Below are 20,045 nucleotides of genomic sequence, written 5' to 3' on the forward strand. Positions count from 1 at the left end.
ATCTTTTTATGCCTGCATAAACAGTATGTGCTCTGGCTTATTTGTAAACTGCTGGTCACTGCAGCATCGTGTGGTATAATACAAAATGTGCAATACTGAAATGCAAAATAATTCAAGAAGAAAGTGTTGCTTACATCCTGTAAGTGGATGTCACACATCTGTAAGTATACAGTACATGTTCGTCTTTAACGGGTTGTCTCACGCCCTAAAAACAGCTTGCACAAAGTAACACATCTGCTGTGAACATTTTAATGACTCCTCAATTTGTAAATTATGGGTATTTGTGCACCAGCAGCCTATTATATTAATGCATTTGAGTGTGTCACTAATGGAATTGTATTCAAGCATCATAAAAAAAGAAAATCAAGCTTCTGGCTTAGGCATTACCTGATATGGGGAATTCCCAGGGCATAAATCACTCTGAAGCACTTTACCACACGTGGTAAAAGCAACACGTGGAAAGGCAACTGTTTTTCTTTATACTTACAAGGAAACACACAGAAACTTTCCATAAGTATGGAAAGTTTTTGATCATCATTATTGTACATCCTCTGCTAATACAACACATTGTTTGATGTGGTTTAATGATCAAGCTGCCATATTGATTAGCCTTGATTCTATCAATTTTGTTCATTAGGCCACTTCCAGGAGATTGAGTGTGGAGTTGATTGAGCAGGACGAGAGCTACACCAGCCTCCCTTCTGTCTCACCTGCAGATGCTACCTGGCTTGACCAAAAACTGGAGGAGGTCAGCCTGACAATAGCTCCATTCTTCTTTCTGTAGCCTTTGTGTTGCCTATATAGTGATTTCAAAACCTTTAGTGATATAGTGATTTGGAAACCTTTGTATTGATAGCAAAATAGCAAAAGGATATCAAAATAGAAGCTTAGACAATTTTTGTTTTCAGTCTCTGTGATACTAATTAAGATATATTAACTTTTCACACTGTGCACCATAGTTTGATAGGCTTCCTTAGAAAATGTAGGGAAACAGAATAATGTAAGAATGATTGTACTGAATTGTACAGGAAAAAGAATATCATTTTCCTGAGATTGGAAAGCAAACAGGAATTTGGAATTTCAGAATTTGTAAATGTTATACTATTGCATATGAAAAACATTAGAAAAAAATTACATGATTAAAGACAGAGGGTGTTTGCCTTGGAAATTCTATTTTTACCATTAAAAATATGTATACATATTTATATGTATACATATTTTTAAAGTGAATAATGTTAATTAAATCTTGAATGCTCAAACTGAACACAAAATCAAACACTTAAATATTTTGATTGCATAACTATTCAGAGATTTATTAAGAGCCCCATCTGATATTTCACGTGAAGGTATTTTCCTTAGAACAGGGCTGCAACAGTAGATGACTGCAGGGTATTTATCAAGTTATGAGCAGTGGTGGGTAGACCAGTCCAAATGAGGAACAGAGGTTAAAAAGAAGTTAACCTCTTTTTGACTAGGTGACTACATTATTAGAATTTAGAGAACCCTTTGGTTTATTCTATACAAACATAAGCTTTAACTAGATTCCTGATCAACGCAAAACCTAATTGAGTTGTTTAAAAACTGATAAAAGTTATAAACTGTTGGAAGTTCTTGTGTCACATCCATGCTTGGTGATTTACTCAGACATTTTATATTCTTACAGGCAATCAAAGAGGAGAGCCAGCAGTTTGCAGAAAAGAAAAAAAGTCTGAGAAAAGGCATCAAGCAGCTGCGCAAAACAGTAAGCAAGCTTTTTATTAAACCGACATGACAAGTAAACTCAGAACACTGGTTATCATTTGTCATCAACAGGAATAAGGAATAGAAGGTCTACTGTAAAAGTCAGACCAGAAGACTAGTATAGCATGTGTGGCCACATTTCAAAACAATATACAGTATGTTGTAGCTCTTTGATGCATGTTTTACATCAGGATGCAGATGCTACCTTGTGGGATGCCATTTGCCATCTCATGTCATTTCTCTTACCGTGATCTCTTGATGGTAATGGAGCTTTTAGTTCGTTCTTTTCTGTGCAGTTATTTCCTGATTTTCACCAACCTTAAAAATCACCAGGTTAAATTTCCCCATCAGCTATACCCAATCAGCTCTCTCACTAATGAAGAAATGTAGTACTTTTACAACACAGTCACTTACATGTATTAAAGTAAGTCATTAATGATTGATTAATCGAAATTACATAAGTAAAGTAATATGTTTCGTATGATATTCAGTACATAGTGTTTACTCCAATTTAGAACTTGTTTTACAATCTTTTTCTTTTTCTTTTGCAGATACAGGCAATGATGCGTGAGAATGAATCCCTGCCTGAGATAGAGAAGCTGGAGCAGCAGGAATTTAACCTAGATGTGGAAGAACAGAAGAGGCTGCAAGCCGAGGGAGAGGAAGAAGTCAACAAGGTAAAAGGAAAATAAGCTGTGCAATGGTGAGGCATGATGAGCATGTTCATCTAGGCTTAAATTATATAAGAAATCCAAAAGGACTGAAACTAATACTGTTTTGCAGAATTATGCAGTTTGGCATTACACTGTAATGTTTTGCAAAAATTTTTTTTCCTTTTAAGAAGATCACTTTCATTGGCTTCCTGTATGTGTTAACATCTAGTTTCCATGTACAGAACCTTCTCTCATCTGTAACATTTCTTTATGTTCTTATTAACTACTAAATATCCAATGGCCTTTTTGGGCTGAAAGGCCTCCGCAGGTTTGAAACCTTTCTCATGTTCACCTTTGTAACTGGCTTTTAATATATATATAAAAAGAAAAATACAGCTTGGATTCACCCCCCTGAGACCTCAAGCAAATTCTGAGGGCACTAGTTGCTTCCCCTTTTGCAGCAATTATAGCCTCAAATCTTTTGCAGTATACTGTAACCAGCTTTTCACATCTTGGAGGTTTGATTTTCACTCACTCTTCCTTGCAAAATTGCTCTAGCTGTTGCAAGTTACTGGTGCAGCGGTGGTGTATAGCAAACTTCAGTTCCTGTTCCTCCCACAGATTGTCTATGGAACACAGATTAACTCTGGACTTTGAATGGGACACTCAAGCACTTCCACCTTCTTCATTTTAAGCCACTAAAAGGTTGCTTTGGCTTTGTGTTTGTGGTCATTGTCCTGTTGAAATATGTATCCTCTGTCCATTATTCACATATTTTCTAGACTTTGGAGCATAACCTGGAACATATTTTAAAAATAAGAAAGTCTATCAAGTTTCTAGTTATAATACAACAAAATGTGGCAAAATATGTACAATGGGGATCAATATTTTCTATACCTATTTATATAGTTTTGCTTTGATAAGTGGTGCAGTACTTAAAAAAAACATAATAATAATAATAATAATAATAATAATAATAATAATAATAATAATAATAATAATAATTGCTTACACTTATATAGCGCCTTTTTTGGACACTCCACTCAAAGCGCTTTACAGGTAATGGGGACTCCCCTCCACCACCACCAATGTGCAGCATCCACCTGGATGATGCGACGGCAGCCATAGTGCGCCAGAACGCTCACCACACATCAGCTATCAGTGGGGAGGAGACTAGTATAAACTAGTATTCCTTAAACTAATGTAATTCTAAATGAGAATGCAGGTTTTTCTGGTCCCTGCTCAACTATTCTTATTTTGAAAATTTTAATGGTTCTTTTCTCTACTTGTAAGGTCCGTAATGAGATTGAACTGGAGAACCTAGCCAAGTGCTACCTACGTGATGTAATCAAAAAGGAATGCTGGGACTCCATGAAGGTCAAAGGGCAGGCCATTAAGGTATCTAGAAGAGCTTTAGAGTAAGAAAGGTTACAGTGTACAGTGTTCTCAAACCTAGTCTTGTATTGAAGTTTATTTTGACTCTTATAACAAATCTGTTATGCTGGATTTATATTTTCAAGACTTTAAATTGTTTTTCAGTTTGACCGGGTTTCTGGTGTCATAGAATGAGTAAGCAAAACATTTACCTTTGTGGGAAAAGCAGCAGATGAATAAAAATTAATGGGAGCAGTGCAGAGGAAATTAGTGTAGGTAGCTGTGTCAGCACACATAGGCTGCAAAGGAACAAGTAATGGTTTATTCCATGCTGAAAAGAGAAGAAAAGAAAGACAACGTTTCGGCAGTGGGGCCTTCTTCGGGTGTGCTGAGCTCTTTTCAGCATGGAATAAACCTTTATGTGTTTGAATGTATTAGAATAAGCTGTGTGAGGTGATAAGGGTGTAATTTAACCAATCCTGGTCCCTGCTTTAGGCTTTCCACACAGAGCATGAGGTGAAGAACTACCCTATGAAGGAGCGCACACCCAAAGAAGTGGAGGAGTTGGAGAGAGTTCTATGTCTGAGAAAGATTGAACAGGCCGACCTCAGTGTAATTTACACCCTCATTAACTGTTTACCCCTACATAGCATACAGAGGATCCACCAACTTTAAAATTGCAATCCTGTAACTATACATTTTTCTATCAGATAGAACTGTATACTGTTAGATACTGTTATGCTCATTTATTTGCTACAGTATGTCCAACAGTTTTTAAAAACCTTACAAACCAATGACAAGATATCTTTCATTTTAGCATTTTCCATTTTGTGTTTTAAGTTAAAGGCTATTATTTATGATGTCAACTAGTTTGTACTGTCTGGTCACGGTGCACACTGTTATTCAAAAGCATTGTTTCAATCACTAAACACGTTTGGGACAAGTAGCGCAATTTTGGTTAGGCTTTACTTAATTGAAGGGCATTCGTGAGAGATGAACTCATAGATCTGATGTTCTCTTATGTACTGCCATAAATGCAGATCCGAAAGGAGATCCTGGAGAGCCGGTCTATGGGGGCATCAGAGAGGGATGAGGAGGAAGGAGATGAGGAGGGGGGGAAAGTTGCTGAGAGTCCTGCTCTCATGGGCAGTTTGAGTGCTCTGTATGGCGGCCTCAACCCTCACCTCTACAGCCAGTTTGAACTGCACACCAGGGAGCAAAAAATCAACCAGATAATTCTCCTTCAGGTATGGCAATGAACCACCGGCCTTCAGATCCTCTTGCATAGAACTCAACCACGGCATCTCACGCCAGTGAAATATAAATTGGAATCTCAGCTTTGGCTATATATTTTATCTGAGCACAATTCACTGCAAAAAGGCCATTCAGGAGTTCAATGTTTCCAATGTTTTAACATTTGGAGTTTTATTAAGACAAATATTTTACTGAAATCCATTTTTTGCCCCCCAGGACGTCATTTACAACATTAAAACTGCCTTCAACAAGGAATTCAGTGCTGTGTATAAACAGAAGGAGCAGGAGATAAACCGGGTAAAGGACAGGAACAAGAGGATTCTGGAGATCATGGCCGAACTGGACCTGAAAGAGAAACTGTGGGAACCAACTCTGTCTTACAGTGAGAGGCCCGAGAGGGCTCTCACAGTGGAGGATGCAGAGGTAATAAGTTGTGTGCTGTTAAACTTGTTGTTGTTTATAGTGCATTTACACCTCTTACAGAATGCCAACTCAGTTTAGCCAGTTCACAGCACAGCTGGAATCAGCTGTTATTCTTTTTTGAAACTCAAAGTCAAACTCAAATGTTATTCACAGAAAATAATACTCCACTTGGCAGCCGGTAAGTCCTTGGCATTGAACTGTGCCAGACCTACACCTTGAAAATTGTAGTTGGAATCTAGCCTGTTATTAGTAGCCAATTAGGGTTGATAGCTGTAATTGAGTACTCAAGATTTAAATTGAAACTCAAATTCTGCCAGTCAGCTGGATCATTCATTTTCCCAGGCAGGACTGGACTGCCTGTGTACTCACAAGAAATGCCACATAAATGCTGACCCACTGTTCCATTGTCTTTGCATTGGTTAGTTTGGAAAGATCTCAAAATCCTACCTGCTGTATGAGGCATGTTAGGGAACTGTTGAAGGGTAACTCAAATGTCTGATTTTTTTTTTCATCTGCAATTTTGCACAGTACAAAAAACAGAAGAATTTCATTTGATTAGGGGATGAATCTCTTGTATCTATTGAGCAAAACTTAGCCAGTAACACTCATATGATTAAAACATAACCAAAAGCATAAACTTCTGATCTTTGTTGATCTTATTTTTAATGGGAATATAAGACATAACTGAATACTGCTTTTAAAAAGTCTTATTTCATTACATATTGTATAAAGTGTTTTGAAGTTGGTTTAGCTTCAGGGGTTCATCAGATATCGGTCTATGATTTATAGTATTTGAAGAGACTAATTTAATTTGATGTGTTATTATCTTTCCAGATTAAAGTTGAAAAATACCTCACCCCAGAACAGAAGCAGAAAGCAGAGGAGCTAGCCAAGACTGAGGAACAAAAAAGACTGGCTTCTAAGGTAAGCCACACATGAATTAGGAGTACAGAGAAGCTTTTCTTTTAGGAAAAAAAGATCTCATTTGGAAAACCCAAAGGCAAATGTTCAAAATTACATTTACAATTACAGTATTTTCTGCAAAGCAAAGGAATTGGCACAGAATTCCAATGAGAAAGAAATATAAAAATATAGTTAGTCATTTTAAATTGATAAGGGAAAAGGAATTAAATGATATAAAACAATCTCACACTTGCACTTAGTTATTTTAGATTTTAAAAACCAGTCCTTTGTTGCATTTCATAGATACCCAACCAAACACAGAACAATATCAATTGTTTTGCATTTTGGAAAGTGAAACACGGGAAGACAGTTTCTAGCACAATCTTTTCTTAATAAAAATAACACTAGATTATAATGCTTTAAAAAGCCTGCTGGCACTTTCTTAGATGTGAATGGGTACAGATTCTGCAGTAGGATCTGAGTGGTGAAGCAGAACTGAAGACAGTGTTGAGGTGGTACAGTTCAACGACAATCTTCTCTCCCTGTAGGGTGACAATGCCAGAGAGAGAGCCCTGGATGACATGATGGGAGGAGTCCTGGAAGTAAAAAAAGAGGACATTTTGAAAATGGTCAGGAGCTTCAAACTTTTGTTCAAATGGGTGATGGTGTTTTTAGTGACTGTTAGTTTGAAAAAAGGGCACTCTTTTTAAATTTGTGAGCTTGTGAAATTGCAGCTAACAATGTTGTTGCCAATTTCATATGTGACTGAATTCAATGGCTTGAATTCAGTCTCAAAGGCCTTGAAGGATTCCTTATCATTTATACACACAAGGGGGAGATGTTTAAGACCTACTATGTACCTATTTGTATAGAGTGTTGCATAGTGAGCATTATCTTTTCATTTCCTTGGAACCCAAATTGTTTGAACATGGTGCTAAGAAAGAACACTCAAACAATTTTTCATTAGTGATTATGTAGGCCATGGTGGATGATACTAGAAGTATAGGAATATTGTCTAAAAATATTAAGCTCTTTGTCTATGATCTCCATAATAGATGCAAATATTTATGCAGAACAGTGCAGTTCTTTGTTCTAATTTTCTTGGAAATTGCTTAATAAAATGAGTTTTATTTTCTGGTTTTAATCTTTATATCGTTTTAGGTTTTGGTTGCTATCTGTGTATTTTCAACTGTATAGAATGTTTGTTAAGGAGCAGAAAAAGATTATTTGGTTTTGGACTTTTAACAGAACTGTATAAAGAAAACAATTTTTTATTTTAAGTAGTAAACCATGACATAAACATAATGCCTGGTGGGGGAAAGTTCTCTAGTTTCTTGCTCATTCCATGGTTTCCCTGCCCTGTCATGTCACAGGAGATTCCACAGCCTGAGTTTATGTCTAAACCAGACCTGCAATGGACTGAAGAGGAGAAGAAGTGCTTTAAAGAGTATGAAAAGAAAGTGAAAGAGCTGCATGAAGAACAGGAAAAATATCGCAAGGTATAAAACTTACAGAACCCATAACAATTTCAGCTAAGGGCTAGGATTTAGGGATCTGAGCTTTTTAAATAGGAAATTTGAATCCATTGGCTGACACCTGGTTTGTTTTAATCAATGCAGCGTATTTAGGTTAAAATAAAAAAAATCACACAGTCTCAATATTGTAAATCATATACTTCAGGGTATGTGGGGTTAAGAGCACATTAAATATTTCTATACATATATAATAGCAAACTACATGAAAATATATTGAAGAGACAGTTTTCTTTGCCTCTAAGCAATCTGTGTCATCAGGTAGGCCTTATTTTGAAATACTTAATTATTTAAGGTTTGAACTCGTCAGGCTATTTTATATGAAACAGCAAGGCAAACTTTTCTGGTGAAAGAACAAAGTCTTCTAAACATGTCATAGTATTGATTTATGCCACTGAATACTATTCTACAAACCAAAAACATAGCCCACTTTCTCCAGATTGTAGGAATCCTGTAGAAAATTCAAGAAATAAATGTAATTTTCTAAAACTACAGCTGTTTTTAATGATATCACATAAATATCATTACTCATTAAAGTAGTCCATAACGGATATATTCAATTACAGATTTAACATACATCTCATGTTTGTTTCTGATTGGTTTAAGGCTTTGGAAGCAGAAATGAAGAAACTGCAGTCTTCCATCAAGGATTCCACACAGGCTTTTGATGAAGCCTTAACCCGACTTTTTGAGAGGAAAGTGAAATCTGAAATGGTGATTTATCAGGTAAAAATGAATTCTAAATTGTGATATCTAAATAGTATTTAAGTAGTCTTACACAACTGCACAGCTGTTTTATACCAGATGACTAACCACAAAAATCTGAACAAACAGGAAGAACTTTATACCTGTCAATGTCTACACCCACTTTATTATCAAGGAAATGTTTTGTGACTGTAAGGTATAGACACTGTGTGCTGCGGCATGTTCCTGAATTATTATGATACAAAAAGCATTGACAAAAGTTGCGATTAATCATTTAAAGCAGTTAAATCACTGCTTATTGAGCTGGTTAATGCATTGGCTGTTAGCACTTTTTCCAGGAGCTAAGGATTTTTATTTTCTGGGTCTTGACTGTTTGAAAGGCTAAGGCAATACCAAAGTCAAGGTGTAGTTTATATTCCCAATGTTAGTGTCATTTGAACATTTTAACTTAAAGCTATAAGAACGGACAGAGCCGACTTTACTTCTTGAGGAGGCTCAGGTCCTTCAATGTGTGTAGTAAGATGCTACACATGTTTTATCAGTCGGTGGTAGCGAGTGCCATTTTCTACGCAGTGGTGTGCTGGGGCTCTGGGATTAGAGCAGTAGATTCCAAAAGGCTGAACAAGCTCATCAGGAGAGCGAGCTCTGTCATTGGGTCTGACCTGGACCCCTTGGAGGTAGTGGCTGAGAGGAGAATGATGTCCAAACTGGAGGCCATCATGGACAACTTCTCCCATCCCCTCTATGACAGGCTTGCAGGAATGAAGAGCACGTTCAGCAATAGACTGATTCACCCACGGTGCGACAGGGAGCGCTACAGGAGGTCATTCTTGCCGTCTGCCATAAGACTGTACAACGCATCCACCTTGCGTCTTGGCAGAGGCAACAGCGACAGTGACCTGTTTCTGGACTAAACGCATATACACATATACTGCTACATCTGTTCTCTTTCTTTTTCTTTTTCTTTTTCTTTTTCCAGTTTACAACCACTTTTGTGCAATATATGCCAGGGACCTGTGCAATACATTTATATTTATATTTATATCTATGGTTACATCTATATTTATATTCATACGTGTGATACGATTTTCTGTGTACTGTTCTGTTCTAGTTTCCTCTTGTGTGTCCGGACTGTGAGTAACTCTTGTATTGTATTGTATGTATTGTACTATTAGTATATAATTCGTTACACTGTGGCTGTGTTGTGTGTGTTAAGCTGCTGTTGCACTGCAATTTCCCTCACGGGATCAATAAAGTATCTATCTATCTATCTATCTATCTATCTATCTATCTATCTATCTATCTATCTATCTATCTATCTATCTATCTATCTATCTATCTATCTAATCTTGTTGCATAAAAGTATGAGAAAAACATCACTAAATATTAAAAGGAGGTAACAAATGAATTTTGTGATGGAGGTTTGATCAAATACAGTACATTAAGTCTTGCTTACCACAAAGGGCAAATTAAGCTTAAAATTCCCTTTCATCGATCACACTTCTACTGTGTTTTTCAGGAGGAGCTGAAGATTGCAAATCTGGTTTACTCAATTCTCATCGAGGAAGAGCTGGTGAACAGAGAGAAAGAACTTAACTACAAACTTGAAAAAACAAGGAAAATGAGGGTAGCAATCTGTCACCAGACATCAGAGACCTTAAGTGTCTCTACTTCATCTGTTTTAAGATTTAAACAAATAAAATTTTACTCATTAATACTATGAATTCATTGAAAACCGTTAATAAATTATAGAAAGGATGTTTCAATTAGAAAAACGGTGGTAAGAGATCAGTAATATAAATGTTTCATGTTGTGCTGTAGCTCTTATGCTTTTAAGGGTGTGTCACCTCTAGCAAGAACAAACTTGTGTAATACCTACAGTACATCACCTTTGGATGCAATAATGTTTGTATCCCCTTATTTTGAAGAACAACATTCACTTTTATTGGTTAAGACCTGATTCCATAAGCTAGTTTTAATCCTTATACAGTATGAGCTAACTCTGTAGTTTGAACACTGGATATTTATTGAACATTGCTTAGCAAAGCAGTAATGTGATCTCTTATAGACATTAAACATGAAGGTAAACTATGTTGCATATTATAATGTAAACTTTAACTAGATGTTAAACTATGTTGCATGTCTATTTTCCAGATCTTTGATTGAATGTATTTAAAATGCAGGCTATTATATGGAGACATAGCTAAAATATAGGCTTCTTGTTGCTGACAGAATGAAATTGCAGAAGAAGTAAAGAAATGCAAAGAAGAAGTTGATGCCTTCCGAGAAAACTATGATAATGTCGTTGCAGAGGACAAAGTAAGACTTTGAGTTTATTCTAGGTTTACCAAATCATGACTTAACTCCCAGGTTCTTGAAGTTACTGTACCTTGAAGTTGTCCTGAAATGTGTTGGTACTGTATATTATGGATCTGATAGCCACAAGACTCCTTACTGCAACAGTACTGAGACATCAAAGCTTGTGTGCAATCCCTATAGAGCATCTCTCCCCCTTTTACAAATACAATAGCTTCCCTTCCATTAAAACAACAGTTTTGACAACTGTTAAAAGGAATATCAATGTATTATTTTAAAAAAAACAGTCACTGTATTTCATAGTTGAATCAAATATCATTGTGATTCTGGCTTTTACTTAGCAGAAAATATATATTTAAACTGTAGATTAGTTGTACATTTTAATGGAAATCCTTGTTTTAAAATGAAAATATCTTTTCTTCTCTCCCACTCAGCTGCTTGATCGCGGGTTCAGGAAGGAGTTTGGCGATGTACCTGCCCATTTAGTTGACCACCTGTACAAGCTGTATAAGCGCAGACCCAGGTGAAATATCAGACAGTATTCACATAAATTATAAACATAGAGACATAAATGAATCATAGACCATGCACTGCAGTGTATGAATGTGAAAAAATAACAGAACAGTATAGAAGTTTTGTCTCTGTTAGTACTGATATGTTTGCTTAAAATTCACATCAGTCACTTTTGAAAATCACCAACAAAAAGTAATCTTTTGCTGTCTATAAACACTGTGATATATATATGTATCACTGGTTGCTTGGTTTCAAAATCTGAATAAAATCTGATTCCCAATCAATGCAGCAGTGGAACCTTTAAATAATTGACTTCAATTTGCAAAAATACTGAATTAATAAGAAAATAAGCTCCTGTTAGTCAGCATTGCAGGAAATTCCCTATGAAATGTACATCTACACTTGTCCTTTCTTGGTCTATAAGTATTGCAGCCATTGTGTTTGCCAGGGGGTACTGGCAACTGGACAGCATGCAGCTGGAGATTTAGCCAATGTGTGGATTAGTCAATGACATACTGTAAGTGAATTGATTCATGTCAGCTAATGCTTTTGTACAGGGTCCAGAGAATGAGGACTCAAACAGACAACTCCAGTCCTTTCAAAGACCGGCCGGAGTCAGCTAGAGAAGCCAGCGAAGGTCTGTCTCAGCTGATGAAGGCCATGGATGAGCTGGATGCGGTAGAGAACATGCCTGAGGGTCTAGACCTTGCAGTGTGGGAACGCTTTTGTCTGACCAGGAGAGCCAAGGTGAAGAGCGAACAACAGGTGAGGATTCTCCGCTGGATCAGCAAGTTGCATTCACACAACATGCCACAACTGGTCTTGACATGAGCCAATGAAAATCTATCAATGCTGCTGGATCTGTACTGCATGGCCTGCTCAGATTATTGCCTGGAGTCCATTTGCTGTCTAGTTGAAAGCTGACTGTAGGGCAGATTAATGCCCAGGATCCTACTCCAGTATCATACAAAACATCTACCTCTGCATAAGAAAAGTACTGTATATATATAAGACCATTTTTAATGTAGATGTAGGAAGTGCAAAAATCTATTAACTTATTATTCAGTTTATTTCATTTATATAAATATTTAAAAGTCCTTTATAACAGTTTTGGAGCCTTGTATTATCTAGCTCAGGTAGTCCAAAATGTATGTTTTAAAATTATAGGGGTGTTTGAGGTCAAATGCATTATGTGAATTTTTCCCCAGTAAACCCCCCAAAAATCTCATGCTTAAGACAGATTTTCTGGTTGAAAACCAAAGATTGTTGTAGTATATTATAATGATGAAGCTACCATGTTTCACATCTTTCTCTCCTTTTCCAGGTGAAACAAAAAGCTCTGACACTTGCTGAGATGCAAGCTTTTTTGCAAAAGAGAACTGAAGAAGATGAGTGTGTGAAACAGGATATTAAAAACATCATAGATGAGCTTAATGGGTGAGACCCTGAAATGCAGTTATTAAAAATAATACCAATTATTGTAAACTGAGGGGTGGGCTATAGTGAAATATTTTTTACCAGAACGACTGAAAGTCACATTTTAACTTAACTCCATAAAGTATATATATTGTATGAAATATAGTGTAATACATAATGTATTATATTGGACACTATACTTTTCTCTGTGAACACTTACAGTTATTTAATTATGAAGTCCCTTCAACTTCAGTAAATCTAGGCAATTCGTTTTCAGTGTGACACATTGTCAAGTAGCACTAGTTTCAATTAATTACTTTTAAAAATAATTACATTAAAAGTGTAATTGTAATTTCTTAAATGTCTAGTATTTTCTACATTTTTTCAATTCAAGCTGTAAGTGGTTTAGTAACCTTTTACATATAAAATGTGTCTTCATATGGTATTGCTGGAATTTTCCAGCGATGAGACTCAACTGTTTTGTTATGAAGTCTGCATAGATTCCTCAACATTAGATTATACTTCAATATTCAACATCAGTCATTTTGATTGTTGATGAGATATCTGGAGCATTGTGTCCTTTATTGTATTTCCATCCATTTATTTTCTAAAGCAACATCATCTAATTTAGAGTCACAGCGATCTGCAGCCTGTCCCAGCAAACAGTGTGCAATGTGCAACTGTACCCTGGAGTGGACACAAATCCACACCAGGGCACACAGACACAGGAACCTTTTAGAGACACCAGTTAACCTGACCAGCATATCTTTGCCAAGTGCAAAGAAAGCAGAGCACCTGTAGAAAAGCCACACTAACATGCAAATTCTACACAAAGTTGTCTAGCTCAGAATCCAACCCAGGATCCAGGAACTGTAAAGCAATGGGAACCTCATTATTTCTATGGTATAGAGTTCACTGATTCCCTCTTTATTGTCATAGATCTCCCAAAAAAATAGTTATCAAGCATTATGTTTTAGTTTGTAAGATTACAGTTTGAAGGGAAGGTAAGTTGTGACAGGAGTGGGAACAACTAAACTTTCACTTGCCAGGCTTTGTTCTGTTTTATAAATACTGTATTTAAATACTATCCATGCTATTCTACTACTACAACCACATGATATGTTGTTTGGATTTAAAATACCTTAATTTTGTGTAAAAAGAATCACAGAAAGTTTTCAATTGTGCACATTGATTGAGAATTGAACTTCTACCTCCTGAAAAATGAATGACTTGTTTCTACACAGGACACGCGATGAGAAGATGAGATTCCAGCTGGATCTAATGGTCCAGTTCCTCATAAAGCAAGGCCAGGTGGAAGTGGAGACCGGGAACTTCATTGCAGACTATTCTGATTCTGTATTACTGCACAGGAGTGTAGTGGAAGATCTTAATGGAACTATCAAGGTAGGGACTGTGCATTTCTGTGCACCAATCACACATGTACAACAGTAAATGTATCAATATCAATAGACTTGGTTAAATTGTTAAATGCTTTAAATCTATATGCACATTCTTTTACTTTGTGGTTTGGAATATCCTGCTTCTACAATTTAATTAAAGTTCTTCTCTTCAGGTGCAAAAAAGCAATACTGTAAATCTTAATAAGCTGCCAAAAGTAACTGTATTTCTCCCAAGTGATAACTACAGTTCTAAAGCATCATACTCACTTGACTTGTCTGTGTGATGGCTTCTTATGGTTGATATCATGGCTTACTGTAGTATATCCCTCTATGCTTTACAGAAATGTCATAGTTTTACTTTGCTATGCTTTCTTTAGGGCTTATTAAGTATTTTTCCACTCTGGTCTTCCAGAACAGAATGGAACAGAATACCTTCAGCCTGAACAGACTGGTTAGGTTGAGGATGATTCATTTCATGCCTCAATTTCTGTGTCCTCACTAAGACTTTAGGAGAGCAGAAGATTGCAAGTATGGTGGAAAGTAAAGAATTCAGAAAGGGCATCATCCAGCAGGAGTGGGAGCACAAGAAGCTGCGAATGCACATGGAAGACCTGCACAATAAAGCCCGGGATATCCAGATGCTGCGGGTCACCCAAGAACTGCAGGCAGTATGTTACTTCAGTGATCATCAGTCTTGAAGAGGAAGCTACTTGGCAATTACAACTTTTAATTAAAATAAAGCCTTACAAGACTGAGCAGCTTACCTTAGTAAAAAAAAGCCATGCCAGTCTAATTGGTGTTGATCTACTCACTGCATTAGATATCTTATGAAATAATTACTTCTGATTTCGCTGCAGCCACTACTTTATCATTAGACTACACTTAGTCTAAACCACAGTTTCTAGTTAAAATAAAATAAATACTGATTCAGCTATTCTTCATCGCAGCTTTGAAATTGAAATTGCTTGGGAGAAAAAGTATTGGCATGGTAAAAAGACATCTGACTGATTTCCATTTAAACAGTGACCATATTTTTTTGCTGTTTTCTTTTTTCAGTATCTGAATGAGACAGATCACGATGACCGTCTGTCCACACAGCTTTCAACTTTGCAAAAAACACTTTCTATGCAAGAAAAGGTAAGGTAAACATGCTAATCTTTAACTATCACCATCTCCAGATGTTATGTCATTGAAAGTTAATGTGAGGGAAGCTAAATGTATTTAAATCATTTAAAGCACAGACTGCTCACAGTCATTCAGAGAGGAGCTGTTGGTAGTTACTGCCATGCCATGGCCACCAGCTGCCATTTCTCTATAATGAGTGTCCCTTCAGTGAGCACTCATTATAAATAAGCTCGTTAACCAGTATAACACACATGAAGCACATACAATTCCATATATCCCATTATTATTTTTGCAAATCTATTTTCAAAACATATCTGTCGTGGATCTGTGATAACTTATATTCAGAATGTTCTAGGAAATATCATCTCTGATTTGAAAGAAAATATTAAACTTATCTACATACAGTTTGTATTAAACGGGAATAAAATAATGTTAACATGCTTCTTTTAAAAACTGGAAAGAGATCTAATTAACACAGAAAATGGAAACAGTTTCACAAAAATCATGTCACCTTGTAGAACCATAAGAAGAATGTGAGCAATACCAAGAAGCTGATCAAACAACTGAACAGGCAGACCGCACAAAAGGCAAAGGCCAATGCAATCCTGGATCAGCAGCTGCAGGAGATGATGGTGACCGTGGCAGAGAGGAGACACATCTACGACGCTATAGGTGAGGTAACATTGATCCTTTTGAGGACCCATAAGGGCTTTACTGGATTGGTATGACATGCAGAAAAAAGGTTAAATCCACACAATGAAATTCTACCCCATTTATTCCAGTCATCTTCTGTTAGGAACATGAGACACAGAATTTCCTTCATTAATTTGGCACTTGTTCAATGAGGATTACTATCTAATAGTTTTGGGCCTTTCCTTTTGGTATGTGACAGCAGATGTTGTGCTCTCTGTAAGCCCCTGTACCACTCACTTATTGTGTATCCTACCTCTGTTTATTATGAAATTCAGTTCCTTTATAGACTGTTTTAACTTTAACAGCTGTGGAGCAAAACCAGGACACCACCACAGAAGAGCGGTATCAAGACATCATCCAGAGGAGGAAGCTGGTGGATCTGGCCAAAGCACAAGCTCAGGAGGTGGCCATCCTCCGAGCAGAGGTGGAGAGACTGAGAATGAAGACATTCCCAGCCCTGGTCCAGCTGGAACACTGAACGCCTGGAGAAAGCCCATGACAAAACAGGACACTGGGTTTTTACACCACTGCTTTACTAGAACTCACAGCATCAGCACAGTCCCATCCATTAAAGCCAAACACTTCAATTACATTTTTTTCATAAAATACATAGACATATTAAACACGTCAATAGTTTTTTTGTGTAAAAAACCTATGGCCTAAAGCGAATCTTAATTGTAACTGACTGCTTTAACAATCGTATTATATCTTAAAGGGCATGAGATGGGTACTTCTACGAATAAAGACTGAAGGTACACAATGAAGTACTGTATTTATTAACTTCTCAAAAAAATAAATAAATATTGACTTAAGGAAGACAAGATATAATTTCAACAACACTGCCTACATTATAACAAACTGAAATAGACTTGACCAGCATATAAACGTTAATATAGTGTCCTGTCTTTAAAGATTTAGTGGAACTAATCAGTCAACAAAACATTGAAAAATATAGGATCAATCTCAAAACCATCTGTTTTTTTCACAGAATTGAGAAACCAGACTCTTTAAAGAGAGTAAACGTTCATGTAAAGTACAAGAAAACTGTTAAGTGAATATTTCAGGAGAAAAAAATTGTTCCATTTTGTAAAGTTTATTGGTCTGAGAACTCTTCCTCTGTCCTGTTGTAGTGCAGAATGCGGTCATCCAGCCCATAGTGATCTATAAGCTGTGTGAGACTAAGCTGTCTCCCATCAGTGCAGAAGGCTGACTTTAGCTCATATAGTACTGCCTGGCTGCTGCCTCTCCACTTGTTGATTAGAAACTGTAGCTTATCCAGGTCATTCTGGAAAGAAAAATACAATATGGCCTGTAAATACTTCCATTTTCTGAAGTGTACAAAATGCACCAGATCTGTTGAGGTTTTTCCTCAGCTTCTACAGAGATTTATCATGTCACCATAACTTGAATTCCTCTCACTTGAAATTGATTTTTCATTCTAAACATAAAAAAGACATTTTCAGCTAATTCACACTGCAAGAAATAAAACGGACAATATTTCCATGGTACTCAATTTGCATAATCGAGTACCATGGAAATATTTTCCAAGTTTTATTTGCAATTTGCATAGTTATTACTACAGAACCGGCACAGATAAATATCACAAAATGTCCTGAAGTTTTCTTTTTTAGTTTCAATTCTCAATTACAGTTCATTTAAAATGCAATAATACAGATCTCTAGTGTTATAGTAGTTAGCTGAGTCAGCGTGCGTAAGCTGCAAAGGAACAAGTAAAGGTTTATTCCATGCTGAAAAGACAAGAAACACAATGTTTCGGCTGTGGCGCCTTCTTTGGGTGCCTTCACCTGAAGAAGGCTCCACAGCCAAAACGTTATAGTCTTATAGCATATTTTAATGTCATGTTTTCAGTCATGTAATTACATGACTTCACACAATGAGAAAGTACATCCGCTCACTGTTCAATTTACAGCACAGTAAATCGGAGGTTATCTGACATATTGTTTGAGATACCTTTGTTCTGTACATTCTAACCATCTTCAGTCTCCGCAGCATTTCCTCCTTTTCTCTGACTTCTTTCTTTAGCCTGTCTCTCAGCTGAAGCAGATCTATCTGTGTGGGAGGATCAGCTCTTTCTCTGGAGGAACTGCTCTGTGCTGCTTCGTTTCCACTCTCTGTGCCGGTTCTGCACACATCCCACTGTCTGGAAGTATCGGTCACCTCTGGGCTCTCCCAAGGCCTCCCTTTATTAACGCTGACTGTGTTCCCGCCGGCACTGTCCAGGTCACGTACGGACTTTGGAGACACTTCCTGCACCTTCGAGTCGTCCTCTGCCTCGGGTGGATCTATTTTAAGCCGTTTTGCCACCGTAAAAGGGGAATGAAAAGAGCGCCTTGTTCTTTTCAGTCTTTCTTTCAGTGAAGCACTCATCGGCTAAAACCAGAACAGAAATAACCTCAAGTTACATTCGGTTAGTCAGCGCTGCTGAAAAACATTAAAGGCAGACATCGTTTCGGAAAAGAATGCAGTGAATAAATATTATTTACAAGACGTGTCAAAATAAACAACAGTGTGGGACCTACTGTATAAATACTTAGCCAGTTGTTCAAGAGTCTTTCAGCAGTGCATTCTGACAAGAAGACCTACAAACTGACCAATATATTAAAGGATTGAGGAGGGCTGGTTCAAATGTAATTTAAACAGACTATTTAAAACAGCTACCTCTGAAAATCCAGAGGTAAAATGGATTTAAATGGATCACAATGGCACAACATACAGACTCACTCTATAATAACCAGTAAGATGTGAGACCTTTCTGTCTCAGTATTGATCTATGTAAGCTTTAAGAATAATTGAAATGGATGTTACACAAAGGAGTGACACCAATTAAAGTAAATAGTGGTTTGCCTTTAAACCTACATTGACATGTAGCCACAATTCTGTTTCTGGGACAATAAAGTTGGTGGAAACAGCTCTACCAATACCTCAGCCATGGCAGTGTGACAGTGTAAGGAGCATAGAGTCTCATAGGAAGAGTTTAAAACCGCACACGTCTGTCTAGGTCTGGCACCTGTTTTACACTGAGGCCATGGGGTGTGGAATTCAAGGTGCTGTCTGGCGTGCAGAACACAGGCTTTGTTTTCCTTGTGTTTGGTGTCTCCATGCTGAGCTGTACAAGATTACCTAAAAAAAGCAAATGTCAAATTATAAGATTGCTTACAATACCACAGTTGACAATCAAAACCTCACTTAATAACCCAAGTTGTTGTACAAAATATCACGACATGATCTATCTCCAGGAAACCTTGCAGGTAGTTCGCGAATAAACCTAGAAATTATCTTGTTCTACCTGAAGTACTGACATTAATTACGTAAGACGTTACTCGCCTTACATACAAAATGTTTACACTAAGATTATAAACACGCACCTCATCTTAATATAATTTACCACTTGCTATCTCCCCTCGAATGCCCTTCTTATTAAGTTGTAATTCAAGGTAATATAAATATAATATAAAGTGGTTTTTGTAAATAAGTGCTATTATACGTTTTTAATATTTCTTTTTTAACTTGCGTTCTTACTCGTTAAGACACCAGCAGCTGTGCTTCTCCTTGGGAAACAGGATAGTTGTCTGCATATTCTTCACGATCAATGGAGTACAAAGTCGGTATTATCACAAACTATACGTACAGTACTATTCATATATTGATTTAGTGAATATATAATCAGAAATGTCACATTTTATCCGTGACACTAATAATCCAAAACACAAGCCCAACACTTGACTGTTTATCCGAAGGTAACTTCCTTCAAATTAGCCGCTACTTCCCGGTGTTGAGGGAACGCATGCGCCAAATACCACTGCTCTGTGGTAATTGTAGTTTTAATTTGAAAAGTTTGGCGCAGATTAGACTACACAGAAACTGATTTTACTTTCTCCTTTCGAACATTTCACCACAATTATAATATTTGTAATTATTTATTACATTTGTATGATTTTCAGTTTCGAATGTTGATAAACGTCTAATGTTTTAGTCGC

The 20,045-nt window shown here is 36.9% G+C and overlaps 2 protein-coding genes across 3 annotated transcripts in view; one reads left to right on the forward strand and one right to left on the reverse strand.

The window, feature by feature from the left end:
- The window catches only part of cfap43 (cilia and flagella associated protein 43), a 30,702-nt gene extending 13,895 nt beyond the window's left edge, over positions 1–16,807 (forward strand). Inside the window, exons 18-38 of the mRNA XM_088635696.1 lie at positions 638–748; positions 1,664–1,741; positions 2,292–2,417; positions 3,687–3,791; positions 4,263–4,379; positions 4,808–5,014; positions 5,238–5,444; positions 6,279–6,368; positions 6,896–6,976; positions 7,721–7,846; positions 8,486–8,605; positions 10,104–10,211; positions 10,817–10,903; positions 11,335–11,423; positions 11,971–12,178; positions 12,738–12,850; positions 14,074–14,233; positions 14,733–14,897; positions 15,286–15,366; positions 15,873–16,026; positions 16,353–16,807. Of these exons, the coding sequence (XP_088491822.1) occupies positions 638–748; positions 1,664–1,741; positions 2,292–2,417; positions 3,687–3,791; positions 4,263–4,379; positions 4,808–5,014; positions 5,238–5,444; positions 6,279–6,368; positions 6,896–6,976; positions 7,721–7,846; positions 8,486–8,605; positions 10,104–10,211; positions 10,817–10,903; positions 11,335–11,423; positions 11,971–12,178; positions 12,738–12,850; positions 14,074–14,233; positions 14,733–14,897; positions 15,286–15,366; positions 15,873–16,026; positions 16,353–16,525 (2,706 nt within the window). The 3' untranslated portion in view covers positions 16,526–16,807. The remainder of the gene's footprint in view (positions 1–637; positions 749–1,663; positions 1,742–2,291; positions 2,418–3,686; positions 3,792–4,262; positions 4,380–4,807; positions 5,015–5,237; positions 5,445–6,278; positions 6,369–6,895; positions 6,977–7,720; positions 7,847–8,485; positions 8,606–10,103; positions 10,212–10,816; positions 10,904–11,334; positions 11,424–11,970; positions 12,179–12,737; positions 12,851–14,073; positions 14,234–14,732; positions 14,898–15,285; positions 15,367–15,872; positions 16,027–16,352) is intronic.
- On the reverse strand, positions 16,564–19,833 carry sfr1 (SWI5-dependent homologous recombination repair protein 1). Of its 2 annotated transcripts, XM_088635702.1 has the most exons (4): positions 19,588–19,833; positions 19,076–19,188; positions 18,019–18,438; positions 16,564–17,332 (listed from the first exon to the last, which is right to left on the reverse strand). In XM_088635702.1, exons 2-4 carry the CDS (start codon positions 19,166–19,168, stop codon positions 17,141–17,143), a joined length of 705 nt encoding a protein of 234 aa, XP_088491828.1. In that variant the 5' UTR covers positions 19,169–19,188; positions 19,588–19,833; the 3' UTR covers positions 16,564–17,140. The 2 variants fall into 2 exon arrangements, with proteins under 2 accessions (XP_088491828.1, XP_088491830.1); XM_088635704.1 differs by lacking the exon at positions 19,588–19,833 and having other exon boundaries at positions 18,990–19,124.
- Between the last annotated feature and the right edge of the window lie 212 nt (positions 19,834–20,045).

This window comes from Lepisosteus platostomus, chromosome 6 (genome assembly GCF_059453375.1).
Source record: "Lepisosteus platostomus isolate fLepPlt1 chromosome 6, fLepPlt1.hap1, whole genome shotgun sequence".
NCBI classification, from domain to species: Eukaryota; Metazoa; Chordata; class Actinopteri; order Semionotiformes; family Lepisosteidae; genus Lepisosteus; species Lepisosteus platostomus.

Excerpts from the sequence above, each read along its gene's own strand:
- sfr1 (XM_088635702.1), bottom strand. The coding sequence starts at position 19,168 with ATGGAGACACCAAACACAAGGAAAACAAAGCCTGTGTTCTGCACGCCA. Across the intron at positions 18,439-19,075 it reads ATGGCCTCAGTGTAAAACAG|CCGATGAGTGCTTCACTGAA; the intron begins GTGCCAGACCTA and ends TTCTGGTTTTAG. Across the intron at positions 17,333-18,018 it reads TTAGAATGTACAGAACAAAG|AATGACCTGGATAAGCTACA; the intron begins GTATCTCAAACA and ends TTTTCTTTCCAG.